The sequence below is a fragment of the Ammospiza caudacuta genome, chromosome 2, assembly GCF_027887145.1.
Source record: "Ammospiza caudacuta isolate bAmmCau1 chromosome 2, bAmmCau1.pri, whole genome shotgun sequence".
In the NCBI taxonomy this organism is placed as follows: Eukaryota; Metazoa; Chordata; class Aves; order Passeriformes; family Passerellidae; genus Ammospiza; species Ammospiza caudacuta.
This window is the reverse complement of record NC_080594.1, coordinates 82,661,510-82,677,683: the sequence shown is the minus strand read 5'-3', so window position 1 is coordinate 82,677,683 and position 16,174 is coordinate 82,661,510. Positions and strand designations below refer to the sequence as shown.

General features: G+C 35.9%; 1 protein-coding gene across 2 annotated transcripts in view; it reads left to right on the top strand.

Moving 5' to 3' along the window:
* Positions 1-16,174, top strand: part of NALCN (sodium leak channel, non-selective) — a 222,683-nt gene that overhangs the window by 31,896 nt on the left and 174,613 nt on the right. For both annotated transcript variants that reach the window (XM_058824922.1, XM_058824921.1), the window contains exon 6: positions 576-704. In XM_058824922.1, the coding sequence (XP_058680905.1) occupies positions 576-704 (129 nt within the window). The remainder of the gene's footprint in view (positions 1-575; positions 705-16,174) is intronic.

Here is a 16,174-nt window from a genome sequence, read left to right as displayed (position 1 = left end):
CAATGGCAGTAAATTCTGTTCCATTAATATGGCCATTTAATAATCAAAATGAATACCCTTAGTAGGGTGATATTTATAAATAACATTACATGAGCATATGCCCTGACCATTCCAGTTGCCCGTGTGCTTATGCTGGTGTGTATACAGAGAGGCAAAGAAACACGTGTAAGTGTGCTTGGTACAGCATGTAATGGCAAAAAAACATGTCATGGTAATGTGAAAGAGTTTTTGGTCTTTATTCGGTATCAAGTTTATTTCATTACTGTATCTTATCTGTATGAGTCATTAAATAGTATTTTACAAAAGCCAGATTTTCCACATTTTATTTGGGTGTTTCTCCCACCCTTTGCAGTTTTCAGCTGGTTTAATTACCCTGACTTAGTGACTTAGAAATAAAATCACAGCCCCGTTTTCTATTTGTGCACAGAGTGAGAGAAGTTTTAAGGAGAAATGTTCTGCAGGATGAAATACTGCTCTCTTTGCATGAGCATAATTTCTATTCTATAGATTCTATAATTTTCAGAGGAGGCTTCACATTGCCTGTGCTTTCAGTGACCTGTTTATCTTTTTGCCAGGCGTTCTGGAGAGCAAATATGGAGCGTTTCAATTTTCCTTCTGTTCTTTCTTCTCCTGTATGGGATCCTGGGTGTGCAGATGTTTGGAACTTTTACGTACCATTGTGTGACTGACGACACACAGCCCGGGTGAGTTCACCTGTGCAGGCATGATGTGGGCCTGTTCTTTCATTGCTTTTGTTTTATTTTAGTTGGCATTAGTAGATATAAAATGTGCTTGATAGATTAAAAGCAGTCCAGCAAAATGTACTAAGGCAAATTGAGGAAACAAAAAGTAGAATTATGAAAAATACAAATTTTAAGTGTGACAGAGAGGTTACAATTTGTAGCATTTGGCTATGGTCTGACTTAGGGGGATGAGTGACTCTGTATGTTGGGTGGGGCATGGAGGTGACAGAGCAGGAAAGCAGAGGGGGCTTTTATGAAGAGCATTGGCACTTGTGGCCGACCTGGGTTACTAATGATTTATCACCTTTTGCACTCTTCTTTCTTTCCCTAGAATGTCTTTTTATGGGCCAAGACCTAAAGACAGCCTAGAATCATACAATCACACAATAGTTTGGGCTGGAAGGGACCTTTAGCAGTCATCTAGTCCAACATCCCTGCAATGAGAGGGACTTCTTCAACTACATCAGGCTGCTCAGAGCTCCTGTCCAACCTGACCTTGCATGTTGCCAGGGATGGGGCATCCACCGCCTCTCTGGGCAACCTCTTCCAGTATCTCAGGCCCTTTCTGAAGTAATAATTCTCTGTGACCTGGTGCTCTGATTCAAAGACCCTTTTTTTCCCCAGCCTTTGAAAAATACTGATGATAAATATTTTATGCTGGTGATTGAGTATACATCATGTTCTTGATTCAACATGTGCTTAACCACAGGATTATCTCAAAGTACAATGCAGCCTCTTGAGTCACTGAGATGGCTCACAAAATCTCAGATAATGTACTTAGCTGTCCTGTTGAATTGAGGGTTTGACTGTGTCCTTGAGTACCATTACATTGTGAGAAACATATTGCATCCGTTTCTTTGTTTGGTCCCTGTTCCTTTGGATAGGGAGGTGTTGCGTCTGGAGTTGTGGCCTTTATTTTAGTCAAAATTGGATCCTTTTATTCCTGTTTTGAATTTGTCAGAACACAAAATTAATAGAGTAAGCTTTGTAAGAAAGCAAAATACCACTTAATCTGCTAGTGAGCTGAATAAATTGCTGATGATTGCAAAAGTCTGTGTTAAAGCTTTTTCTAAAATAGAACCTAAAAAGTATCAAATATTAAATTAGAAGTGGCAGATACAAAAAAGGTTATAAAATCATTTGAGAACATGCTAGACCAAATACCAAAATATGGCATTTTGTTAAATTAAAAAGAAAATTACTTTGGGACATTTTCCTGATTATATAATCAATGATATAGTAAAATATGGAGCTGATCTTTGTATACTTCATGCAGATATGTTCTTTCATTCTAACTGTTCCTCTCTTTTTTAAGAGAAAATCTTTATAGCACAGATATTTTGACAGTTTCCTGTAGACATAGGGGAAAAAATTCTTTGTAAAAAATTTGCTTGTAGTAATGAGAAGGTCTGCAATTCTGTGAGTTATGGAATGTTATTTTAAAAAATTTAGTGGAATACACAATACAGGAAAGATGGGGCGTCATGTAATTGCTTGTGTCACTGAATATAACTTTTCCTTGAAATCAGCAGAAAAGGATAAAATGTGACATAGTAATGTTTGCCACATGGAAATTTAATTTTGTAACTTTGACGCTTCCCATAAAATTCTGTTAATTTTTTCTATACATGTCAGGCTGCTCTCTGAATAAGTGTTAGTATTTTTTTTTTAATGGTATACAGAAACCCTTCAATTTTAGGTTTTTGAAAGGCTGGATTACAGGAAAACCTTAAAAGAGACAAATATCCAGTGTATAAAATAAAATTTAAAACCTGCCTAAATAGGGTTAAAGTTGGAAAAGTCAAGTGTGCATAACAGAGGGAATTTCGGACTTGACGTTGAATATCTCACGTTAACTTCTTTTTCTTTCAATATCATCAAGTATATGTTTTTAGCTGTATAAGTATTAGAAATCTAATTTAAGTTACTTTTAAGGTACCTGGGATAGGCACCTTCAGTAAGCAGTTAATCACTTTTGCCATCTCCAGACCACACTTGTAATTTTAAATGGGCTCCCATGATTGTGTATGATGACTACAGTTACCCTGGACGCCACTTTTTTCCCTGAAAGTTGTTCCTCCAATTATTCTGATGAATGGTGCTCCTCCAAAGAACAAGATCCTTTTTTTCTTTGTTATTGACATGTGGATGTATACCTCAGTTTTGGCATACTACTCATTCCTACTTTGAAAGTACTGATTTCCTCTTCTTGTCTGTAATACTCATCATTATATGTTGTGAAGACTTACACCTATTTGTTCCTGTTTTAAATTTTGAGGAATGCAGTGCAGAAGCTCAGGTTGGAGTTAGGGTGTGCCTTCTTCATGTAGATCAGGACTGACCTTCCTGGAGTTAGCTCCAGAATTTATAATTCCCACCATGGGCTAGAAAAATAGAGAAAGAAATAACAGTTCTGGTCAAAAAGAGGACAATATGGACAGATATTGGTCCAAAATATAGTTAGAAAGAAGGGGACATGTCACTTCTGAATCCGGGAAAGTTTACTAGCTGGGATGTGATAGAGCACAAAAGTATTAAAATTGCCTTGCCAAATTTTACTTTTGTTTTGAGGTTCAGTTTCTCAATTTTATAATGAGGGTTAAACATTCCTCTCAGAGGTTGAATCTGTGTCTCTGTTTCAGGTGGCTCGGTTCCAGGCAATGGAGAGTGGCCAGAGTTGGCTGTACTTGTCCTTAAATAACTTCTGTCTTTAATGATACACAGCTGTAAATTTTCATTATTTTTTCAACCAGATCCTGGGCTCCCAAGTCAAGATTAGAAAAATGAAAACCATACAATTAGTGACCACCTGTGAGAGCTTTAATTTTAGGTGATTTGTCTCTTGTTATGCAGAACTCCATGGCAAATAGGAAGGGTAAAATCTTATTTTTGTGGTCAAGACTTCATCTATTTCTGACATTTTAGAAATCACTTTTAAGTCTACTGCCTTATGAATTATTATGGGAGAGTCAAGTTTAATTTTTAAATGGTATCTTAAAATCTTCCTGGTTTTTTTTTATTTGAAAGGACATGGTGTCTTCTTCATACACTTATTGCCTCTTTGACTGCAGCAAGTTCTTTTATCTTTCCATCCTTCTCAATGCCCACACTGCCTGACCTCCTGTCTCTCCACCTCCTGAGTCATTTTCTGATGTTAGCTATGACAAACAAAAATACTGAAGTGAGCTAACCACAATCTGAGTTTTCATTCTGCCTGAGAAATCAGCAAAATCTGACTTGCTTACAAAGGCTGAAAAGTTTATTGTTGTCGTTTGATAAGTCCTTTTTTTCCTGTATTCTTACAGTTGTCTTCCCTATGAGGAATATTGTCTTCTTCTTATACAATTTTATTACTCTATTTCCTATTTAAGATAAGTGATTATGACTTTTCTTTTTTCTACTATGTTGTAAAAATTTTTTCTTGATGATGTCTTCAACTGCTGTATCTTTTCCTGTCAAGAATTGGTATATTATGTAGATTTCCATAGTATCGATCTTCTTTAGTTGCTTAAAAGATGGTGTGTTTGAAATATAAAATCCAATTATCTTGATAAATCTATATATTTTAAACAGTTTGACAGGGTTGGGTATTTTTGTTTGTGTTTTTTTTGTTGTTGTTGTAACTGAGATTAATTTCAGAGATATACAATATAAGGTGAAAATAGTTGTGTTCCCAGATCTACTGCAATTTACTCTTGGTAACCTCCAGTATACAAAAGGTACTTTCACACAGTACAGCAGAAAGAAATTTCTTCTATATCAGTTCTGTAGCTACTTAGTGCTTTCTTTATTTTTGCTCCCAAGATACATTTGACTATGCAAGAATAATTCCAAAGCACATGATCAGTTTATATGTGTTCCACAACAGTAAATTTTCCTTTTGTAAATCTCAGTCTGCACTGGAGCTAAGGGAAAGGAAGTCTCATCAAAAGAGAAAAAGCTAATATGGCTAACTGCCATAAATTGTAATAAATTGTAGTACTCAACTATTTTCCCAAAGTCATTCTTTAAGGTGCCTCTTTTTAACACTTTTGATAAGGTATAGGCTGAATATTTCTGTAGGCCTGTCTGCCTGTTACCATGGAGGTCAATTTAAAATCCTTCTTTGCAAAGTTTCTTGTTTAAAGCAGGAGATCCCCAGGAAAACAGATAAGAAAAGTAATTACTGAGTAATGGAAAGATCTAAGAGGCTTCTGGTCATCTGTCTATGGATAAGCCACGAAAATGACAGAAAACAGCTTCAAAGACTGAAGCTGAAAGTTCACCACAATATCTAATAGAGGAAATAAACACAATTAAAAAGAACAAAAGGAATTTGAGATTCTGTCTTACATCAGCAGTGGGAAAGTAAGAATGAGTAATTAGGTTTCTGAGAAAGGGAAGAAATCAAAGCCCAAGCTCAAAAAATCAGTGTAATGGGACTTCTTTAACAGAGCACATTAATTTATTGATTTTAGTGGACAACCAGATCTGCTTTATTATTGTCTTTGGGACTTATTCACAGTCTCTCTTACTGGTAGCATGTCTAGGATAAATTCCTCAGGGACATGAGAAATGGAAAAAATTTACTTTTCCCGGCCTGATGTTGTTTAAACCCCAACCAAAACCAATTAAAATACAGCATCAGTCAAAAAGGGAAGTAATTCAGTTTACTTCATGTCAGAGGAATGGATGAGAGTGCTGATGTGGGAGCAGTATTGGTGCCTAGGAGAAAGAGCCTTCAGGAGTTGGGCTCTTGTCACTTTCACGGGGCATGTGATTTCTAAGCAGAAATCCTGTTTTTTATTAGAATTGTGATACGGATATTTACCCAAAGTAATTACACTGTTAATTAATTTCACATATATTTTACACTGTTTTTGTTTTTCCAGCTCAGTTTTAAACAAAAATATGACTTTTTAGTGATGGTCTAGGATAGAATGATGAGAACCCAATTATTTCAGCTCCTGGTGGCTCAGTAATGACATGTACTTGTTTGTATTACGATTTGGAGCAGTTTAAGTTTACACAATTCTCTGTCTCAGTGCAGACATCAAAGTTGATTGAATTTCTTCTCAGCTGGTCAATTTTTATGAGATTTTTTTAAGAATAAGTTTTTTTGAGTAAACTAGAGTGGATTTTTTACATTATTTGGAAATTGGCTCAGTATAAATACAAGAATTTGAATAACATAATCTCCTCTTTGCTGTAGGGAAAGTTTTATATTGAGCCACAAGATTTTTACCTGATAATCACTGTACAGAAATGTCTGGTGGGTACTGAGCTTTCCATGGAAACCAGGAGGAGACCAGGATTCCAGAAGTCAGAATTTCCTCCAGTGTATCACAAAATTGAGGGAAAGACCAGACATTCCCAGAAAAATGGAATCCCAAGAGTGATCTCCCCTGAATCTGCCTGATGAGTGATTGGGTAGTGTTTGATTTCTTAAACATGAAGGAAGCTAGGAAGAATCTCTTATTTTATATTGGAAGAGGAATCCAGACAACTAATAGAGAAGGCTGTGGATGCCCTGACATTCACAGATGATATATCAGTACATCCAATTTAACCTTGAAATGCTGTGCAAAAGAATCACTTCTAGATGTGCAAACATTTGTAAAGAATGCTGAGAGAGAATTTTGAAAGAGATCTGTTTCAATTTTGTTTCACATCTCTTTTCATGAGTAATCTGTGTAATACACTATTTTGAAAACCAGAGGACTGTTTTCAGTTTTGTATTGTTGCCTGGAAGCTGAATGTGATGCCTAAATTCTATTCCTCTCCCTTGGATTAATGCAATTCAGTAAGGCCTAGGAAATGCTGGAATTTTCATCCATCCCAAGATATTTGTGAGCACACTGAAGCCATCATCTCAGCTATTTTATTAGTTCTGAGAACTTGTGGAGAGTGAGTGGGAAGCAGGAAAACAGTAGAAGTCTATAAAAGGAGGAAGGAGACAGGACAAGAGAAGCCAGGGAATTATATCTGGGATACTTAGGCTTAACTTCTTTCCCTGAAAGAATTCTGTGGTAAACAAAACTTTTGTAAGCAGTTGGAAGTGAGTAGGAGCTAATATGGATTTCTAAAGGATGAACCATGTCAAACAAATATAACTGCCTATGGCAGTATAACAGCCATGTGAATTGAATGTCATATTTCTTTAGTTTAGAAAGGCTTTGTAGCAGTCTTACAGGACATTTTTGTAAGCTGGCAGGAGAAACATGGTTGAGGTGAAAATATTCATAGAATAGGTCCAAAACTGCTTAAAAAACATGCTCAGTGAGATGCTATTAATATCAGAACAGAAAGAACAGGGATCCTCATAAGTCTGCCATGTGCTTTGTGGAGTTTCATTAATATCCTGCATGGTGGTACACTTATTGCACTGAGGATGATGTGAGGTTGGGAAGGACTGCCCGTGTTTCGAAAGACAAGATTAGAATGACAACAGTATTGAAACATTGAAGAAATGCTCTGAAAAGTTGGATGAAAGGCAGCAGGGACAACATACTGCACTTAGGAAAAACCAGCTGTACAAATACAGCATAGTGAGTCATGTGGAAAAGGTAGTTCTGCATGAAGTGATTTAGAAGCATAATGGAGGAATGGAGATCAACAGTACTGTGTGCATGTAAAAATGTAAAATTGTAGTATCTTACAACATACGGGCATCGTCTGGAGAGAGTCTAAAGGAGGAAATATATATAGAGAGAGTTCAGAATTGATAAAGAGTGTTCAGCAGTTTTTTGACTTTAAAGAGTAGTAGACATCACAGGTTTTGTGTGGATAAGCACTTTTGCACAAAATATGGGAATATTCTGTGCAAAAGGGAATATGGTCACTCTTTCTGTAATACACTGGAATAAGAAGTGCATGTACAAAATTTCAGGATGAAAATTTCATGTTAGACAGGACATTAAGAAAAAAGTTTGCAGTGGTAGGTATAAAGTTGCACCTATTTCTTAGACAGGCTCCCAGTTTCACTCCTGAGGATCTTTAGAACAGCCTGTGGGAACTTCTCTTGGGAAAAGTAGAAATAGACTGGGGCAGTAAACTATATTTAATGTCCTGTAGAGTGTTCGTATCCAACCTTATTTTTCTGTGATTTTATGTAGTCCTTCTTGACATAACAAAGGGTCCAGAACATCTGAAGAACAATTTGCCTTTGCTACATCCCTTTTAAAGGGAGGCACATTGGAAGTGAGGAGGATTGGATGCAGAGCTATTGTACGTTAGGACAGAAGTGAGAGAGTGGCTTCCTGCAGTTTTTTATTGTTTTATCTCTCTTTGTGTACCAGCTAAGGTGAGAGCCTATTCATGAATGTTCCAACTTCATTTTTCATCCTACCCCACATGGAAAGTCCAAACCTCCCACCAAAACATGCTTTTTACTATCAGAGGTGCTATCATTAACTTTTATGTTCTAGTTACATAAAATAAATTTGTACTCACTCTTTACATATGTCTCTTATCACTGGCTTAATGGTTTGGCCCTCACTCCCCTGCTCACTCTCTCATGTAAGATACAAGAGTTTTTAATAAATTTCAAGAAAATCCCCCAAATCTGATGTCACTCCTTAGTGTGGAAGACCTGCCTTTATACTCAGTGAACTACGCTCTTTGTACTTGGCACAAATGCATACCACATTCACTTTTTTTCCAGTGCCTAAAATACTTGCCACCCTTTTGTCCCTGTTGTAGCAGGCTGTGCTGGGTTCACTGATGTGTGATTTGACCAGTTTTCTTCACAAATTCCTACATCACTGCCACCTTCTTCCTTTCAGCTCCTTGTCTTCATCTCCAGTTTGCCTCAAATAAAGGCTTAGTGTCCTCATGCCTTCTCCTTCTTAGGGGCACCTGCCAAGGCAGCAGGAGCAAGAGTCATTACCTGGTACAGTTTAGCCTTTTGTGCTGTCCGACTCTTTTCTTAATTGTCATGTCCATTGCCCAGCAGCAGTATTAAAACTCCTGTACAATTATTGTACACCTTCTACCTGGCAAGTTAATGAGAAGGGCTTTTCAGCTGCTATTTGAGGACAAAGCTTTGGTTACAATCTGTCAATGTCTCATTCAGTTTTTCTTCGGAGCTGGAGGTAGCCTGAAGGCTTGAAGGTTAGACCAATTTGAGATTTTACATTTGGGTCTCTTGGAAGCCCAGCAATATTTTAGATCCCTGAAAAAGTTATTTGACCTTACTGTAGGTCTGCAGCTGTGTATTTTAATACTTCTCCCTGCAATGCCCTGACAGAGAAGCCCTTTCACAGCAATCCAATTTTGGCAGTAAGTCTTCCTGCCTACTTTGAGTACCAGTCATGCTATCAACTGGAGATATCAAGCTGCTTTCTCCCAGGTAAAGTGAGAGCTTTGGTGGATGGGCCTTGTCAGATGGCCAGTCACCAAATGCTGATTTCCTTTTTGAACTAGCTGGATGATGCTGAAATTTTTCTCTTAGGTGCTCAGTGGTAGCAGCCCCTTTTTCTGGGTTAAGTCACATCTCCTGCCATTTCAGATGTTTGTGACTGGTGTGTGTAAATGCATTTGATGAAGGCATCCTGTGTATGGTCTTCACACTTTGCAACACGACCTTTAGGAAGGAATTAGTTTTGCATGTAGTTCAGATTTGGATTCAGGGCAGTATTTTCTTATCATGCTGAAGATCACCCTGTCTGGTGCCTAAGGAAAAAGTCTAGTGAGATAAAACTGCATGTTGCAGTGGTCCAAAGAAAGAGTCAGGAAAACTTTCCCCACTCATTGGATGCAGCTAACTCTGCTTTGTGGGTGAGGCATCCAAAAGTGCAAGTAAACTTTGATGGAAGTAATTCCCAGATGAACTTCAATCTTGAGATTTTCAAATCCTACATTGCAGATTATTTGCCTTGTGTTTTCCATATGGTGGTTAGACAGCAACTTAGAAGATATTTTTCTATATTTCATCCAGAGAATTCCAATATATAACATTAAGATTTTTTGGAGTGGTCCTGAGCTTCAAAATCACCAAATACTTTAAAATAACTTGGATACAGTCTTCAGCTTAGATTGTTATACAGATTTCAGTTCACGATGTTGCAATTTAAAATACAAGAGAGGTGGGTTTTAATCTTTCTTCTAAATACTATAAATTAATGCTGTTTTGGATTATAACAGTACTATATGTATGAGATCAATTCAACTTATAAATAAGTCTAATTTAATGTACCTCAGTGACATGCAGATTCATGCAAGCTAGCTGGATTTGATTTTAACTCTTCCTGTTTATGTCCTGTATATTAAGCACTTAGAGTGACAGCTTCCTTCATTGTGTAAATGCCATTAATTCATGTTATTTTGATTCTTCTGAAATAAGTTGTGCATTGGCATACATATCATGCAATTGCCATTTGAATTCAGCTGTGTCAGGACTGACTGTTGCAGCCACAAAAATAGGGTGTCATAGAGTTATGTCATGTGGAATTTGACGAAATCTCAAACTAGTACTGTTTGTGCATGTTACTTTATAAAAAATGCATACTGGAACTTCTGATATTTTCTTTTTTGAGCTTTTTTTCTAGTACTTGTATGTACATTTCAGCACTTTCCATAGGATATATTTCTTCTTTTACTCATTTTTCTGTGGTGAACTTCAGTGACTTAGTTGTTTTGAAGGGTAATGGCTGAGTAAGTTGAATTTAATTTCCTCTAATGCCAGTAACAAGTGATCAAACCAATGGTTTGTCAGATTTGTTGAGTACCTGCAGCCATCCTGTTTTCATTTGGGCATTCTCATTTGGTTCTTTTTGTGACACTGTTGTCTTTGTGTAACATCAGTGATCTGCCATGGGAACAGAATCATCTGACTTTGATGTTAGCACCTGTGCTAGGAATCTAAATACCCTGAATTTCCTCTCTAGCTGTCAGAGAGAGAAGGGTGCCTCAGGTGTGGAGGAACCCACTGACCTTGAACCTCTGGAGTTGTATTTCCCTCTCTCTGTCTTCATTGCCTAAAATGAGGTAGGGTAAGTCAGGACATCAGAGCTGCAGTCTTTACTTGTGCAGCTCCTTCTAGGGGTTCAGCAAAGAGGTGTTGGATCTTTGAACTTTTGCACCCTGAAGTGTGAGATAAGGTTAGTGATTTAATCTGAATCTGTTCAAAATTCCTGTGCAGTGCGTAGCAATAGAAGCAACATCAAAGGTACATTTTTAGATGCTAACTTAGGTCACATGTGAAATGAAAAAATACTACAATCAAAATCAAACCCAACTTTACTCAGTGTTGCTGCCTCACATAATAGGCAGTCTGATGTGATGGTGCCTTATTACTGAATATGGGCAGGAAAAGAAAGTGCATAAGTTTTCTTAATTTGTTGAATAAACATGTAAGTAATTTTTGTCTTCTAAAATGGGAAAAAAACTAAGATTATCCAAGTTTCATCCACAGACTCCAATTGGCAAAAAAAACCCCTCCAACACTGGAGCCTGAAAGTGAACAGATAAATAGTGAATAAAAGATCTAAACTCAATTGCAAGATATTAAAAAAGTAATTTACATTGGGGAAAATTACTGAAAGAAAATACGTTAGCAGTAGTAAGATATTACGGTATCTATATATTGATTTTAAAATTAAAAGTAACTATTGTATCATCTAGTCAGGCTTCAATTTTTTCCCTTCTATGACACCATATAGCTTGTGTTTGACTCCAGTGCATCTCCTAGGTGTGTATCTATTCTTGACTGGTTTGCAGAAGAACAGCATAAGCAAGGGAAATTTTTTTGTTTCTTACAAAAACTATTTCACTGTTAAGAAGTGTTCCTAATTCATCATTTTAATTTGTCTGGTTTCTACTGTTAGCTTTCTATTCTTGTTATAATTTTTTATGCCAGATTACACAGAACCTTAATTCCTAGTATTTTCTCTGTGTGAATCCACTTAGAACAATTGAAGCACCTTTCAATATGTTTTTCAATAAACTAACATTATTCAGCTCTTTAGATCTTTTTCTGCAAACCATCTTCTTCAATGTTATAATTTTTTTTCTATTACTTCTTCAGTTTTTAAAATATTAAACTGTGATCAAAAATCTGTATGTAATACTAATCATGATTCGTATAAATTTCATGTGCAGAGGAACATTAATTCATTATTGCTTATGTGTGTACAGTCTGGAGAAGCAGTTTTTTCTTGCCATGATGTTATTGGGACTAATATGAGAGGATGCCTTGTTATATCCCCTCATCTCAAATTTTGTGTGGCACCTATATTCTATAACATAATATTTCCATCCTCTTATCCCTTTTAATGCATAGGCCACAGGCCAGTGATCCTGCCATTATAACCTTGCATTTGGCTGTATTAAAGCATATTTTAGGTTATTTGATCAAGCTAACCAAGTAATTCTGATAACTTGTCATAATGCCTTGTTCTTATTGTTATTTATGTTTCTGTTCTTATTCTTATTTTTGTATGGTTTTCCCTCATTGATTCTGGTAGATAATTTCAATAATTTCACTGAGAAGTGTTTTTGACATGTCAGTTAATCAGTTTTCAGCCCATTTAGCTGGTACTTTATTGATATTATATAGTGCCAACTTTTTAATCAGTCATATGTTACCAAATTAATTGCTTTACAAAGTCCAAGATAGGCAATTTCATTTGACAAATCTGTAATCTTACAAAAATCATGTTGCTGTGATGAGTATTATTTTCTCTAAATCCATTCTGGCTGCCACTTACTACATTAATGTTCTTTACTCTTTACCAACTAGACTTTTTATCAGCTCGCTCTTTCTTTTGTCTTGCTTGATGTTAGGCTAAGCACTTGAGCTGCTTGTTCTTTAAAAATTAATGGCACATTAGCATTCTTCCGGAATTTCCCTGCTATTTCAAGATTTATCAAAAATTAATGGAAGAGATGCCCTCGGTTATTTGGGCTTGTTGATTTGAATATAATTATCCCTAGCAGATGCTGTCTGGTATTCTTTTCAGTTACTAATTCTTGATTAGTAGAGCCTGTGTTTGCCAAGCTAAAATGTAAAATATGGAACGTTGCCAAAGCTTAAGCTTTGTGCTTATGCTGTTTGTAAATCCATGAGTCCTTAAGCATGCCCTATCTTATCTTTCAATATGATAAAAGTAATTAATAGATATAAGACAAAATCTGTTACCAGAAAGAGTTGAAGGCTTTATAGTTATAATTACAGATATAATTATGAGCAACATTAAATATGGATGAAAACTTTGCACTTACAGTTTAAAAGATAACACAGATTTTGTTGTTGGATTAAAAACAGGAAACTGGCTCTGAAAGTATGGTACATGAAACCTTAGATTTAAATTTGACCAAAAGTAAAATATTTAAAAATTACCCTTGGGAATACTCAGGAATATTAAGATTATAAAACATCAGAGGAAGAATTGTGCCTAAGCAAATCTGCAGTCCTTAAACCAGAGAGGTACTCTCTGACATTTCTTTCATTTTCACCCATGATTTTGGATGACGGTCCTAGATTCTCTCGAACCTGTAATGGCTCCAGCAGCAGCATGGTTCTAAGTTGCCATCTCTTTCTGCACAAATTAGAAGGTGTATCAGTAGAACTCAATTGCAGTATGGAGCCATTTCACTGAAGTTAACAATCATATGTGTGTCTCACTGCAGGGACAAGACTGAGTGCAAAGTTGAAAAAATTATGCCCAATCATAAAGACTTACTACTGCAAATTTTAGAGATATCAATATCCGTGATTTATTTGTTAATTTTGTCCTTGTTAAGCTGAGATCGTAATGGGGTAATAATTATGAAAATAGTAAACAGAAGACTTTGTGATAGAAACAAAGCTGTTACAATTATTATAGCACAATATTGTTTCTATTCTAACAATTGTGTAGAAGCAGCTGTTATTATTGTTTGGCCTGTAAAAAGAGCACTAGTGTAAGGAAGTAGTCTAGGAGCTATCTCTTAACAGCAGTTGTATGTGCAGAGTTTCCCACTCTGGGAAACTCTACAGAAGGAAAAGAAGAAGGAGAAAAATACTTGATTGGATGAGCACATATAAAAGGAAAAATCAAAAGAAATTTGCCTAGGTGCTTAGATTGTTTTCACAGTCACTATGCAACAAATAAACTTTAACCTTTCTCGATTTTACTTTTTGCAAGGAATAGGGTAAAAAGCAAGCAATTTTCCATCTAGGCTTCCTGTCTTTCAACTTCCCAAAGTTTCTGAAAACAAATGTAACTTGGAATACTAAATAAAAATTCAAATATTTTTTACTACCTAATGGTATCATCAGGTGCATAGCAATTGCCATGAATTATCTGAGCCTTTAAGAGGATAAGGTCTAATTAGAAAAGTAGTTTAAAACTTCCTTTCTGCACAATGTTTCTGTATAATATTGTCATAAGAATCTTAACCACAGATTTTCTCATTTCTATTTGTATAAAATTACAGCAATTAATTATAGTTATGCCATGAGTATTTTTTTCTTTTTATCTCTGTAAATTCTCTTCCTTAAGGAAAGTCTTTTGGTTGGAGAACAAGATTATATGCTCTATAACTGGCTGAAGGTGCAGGGGGAAAACAAACTAAGTCTAAGGACTTGGCTGATCATAGAAAGTGCCTTTTTTTTTTTTTAGCTTGGAGGGTTTTTAACTTGATGCACTTACCCATGGGCAGGCATTTGTGTTACTGATATATCCAAGATGCTCAAGTAGGACACAGGGCTCTCAGAGACCTGGGACCTCCTAGATTAGCATCTAAATACTGAGGGCTACCATGAGGCATCCCCAAGGCAGCAGTAGTCAGTGTGAGGAAAATAAAATTGAGTTACAAGTTTTGGCTATTTACATTGGCTCAGTTGTGGGAGGGAGCTTTAAATGTAGAGTGTGAAGTGTTGGTGATTAAACAACTTATTCTGCATTTGGTGTGACAATCTCTTCTTTTTTATTCATTGAAGTAGCAATATATTTGTAAAAAAGAAGTTTTTATTTGCTACCCTAGTAATTAGCATTTTCTATATCAGATTTGTGACCTGAGAGGTTCCACTACTATTAATACACATCTACACATATTTTGCTTTTGTATTCTGTTGTTTCAAAAAAAGCACCAAAACGTTGTTAAAAACAGAATGCTTATGACACAGCTGACCTTACTTTCACAGAATGAATTCAGCTTTTAATTTACATCTCATTTCATAAAATACTGATATAAGATAAAATTTAAAGCTTTAAAAAATAGGTTTGTGGACTATAATAATTAGGTTGAATAGTGCAGGGAAGTTGTTTTGTGGTAGTAGATGACCCTGATTTTCAGAATAAAGACAAATTATTAGATATCATTGACCTATATATGTAAGAGAGCTGTGTATTAATATTCATCAGATAACTTGTCTAAAGTCAATGTAGAAATACAGTATTACTTCATCAGAAAGCATTTACTGAGAGATCCTAGCTCAGCATTCATTTAATTTGAGCTTCAGGAAAAAGGTCTGTGTAACATGGAGTTCTCTGGATTTATTTATTTATTGCTAGAGTCTCACTAGCTTGGTGCTTTTCCCTTGTGTTCTGGCAATATGGCAAAGCAGAAGCATCTCTTCTGAAACATACAGGATTGGATTATTTTTTTCAAAATTGCATATTCAGTTAGATGTCTAGCAAAAGAAAAAAACTATAATTCTTGATATCTAAAGGAAAAATTTTTATCAGTCATCTGATCTAAGCTTATTTGTTATTAGTACTTTCTATACAGCAGTGTCCATTTTTGTTTAGGTTCTATCACTTTCTGAATTTATTGCTTGACATTAAATCACAGTTATTGAGAGTAACCTTTAAAGTCTTCAGAACTGCATAATCATTCTCTGTTCTCAAAGGTTTTTGTTCTCCTTCATCATATGCTTGGTGTGATTTTGATGTAGCTGGGTTCATAGGGTCCCCCAGGTCACTAATGGAAATGGATAGCACAGAACACAGTGCCAATTCCTCTGAGCCCTAGTTAATGTATTGCTCCCTCTTTGGAAGCTGCACCATTGCTACTTATTTGCATCATGATTGACCAGCCATTTTTATGTCTGATATAGTATTTTTAACATGCAGTAGCTCTTCAGTCAGCAGCTGGGCAGCCTGGTTTTGTGCAGGGACAGACACAGGGTTCCTTTTAACAAATACAGAAAACCTTTCAGCTCCAGTTAAGTAAGTTTTACTTATTAATTTCTTTACCTAATCAACCATTTCAAATTATTCTTTATACCTTATCAATAAATCAATAAGTAGACTACTTAGGTTTTGTTTTGAGCTTTTTTTAAATTTATTTTCTGGATCTAGAAACTGCATAAGAAGCTTTCTGGTGTTATCCTAGAAAATTAATAGAATACCAGAATAAAAACAAAATCCCTTTTTTCCCTCTCATCTCTATTTTCATTAGAGAAAGTCAGGCTAGCAGAAAACAGGAAGCTAGAATCTTCCATGGTAATTTGTCTCTTAGGGTGT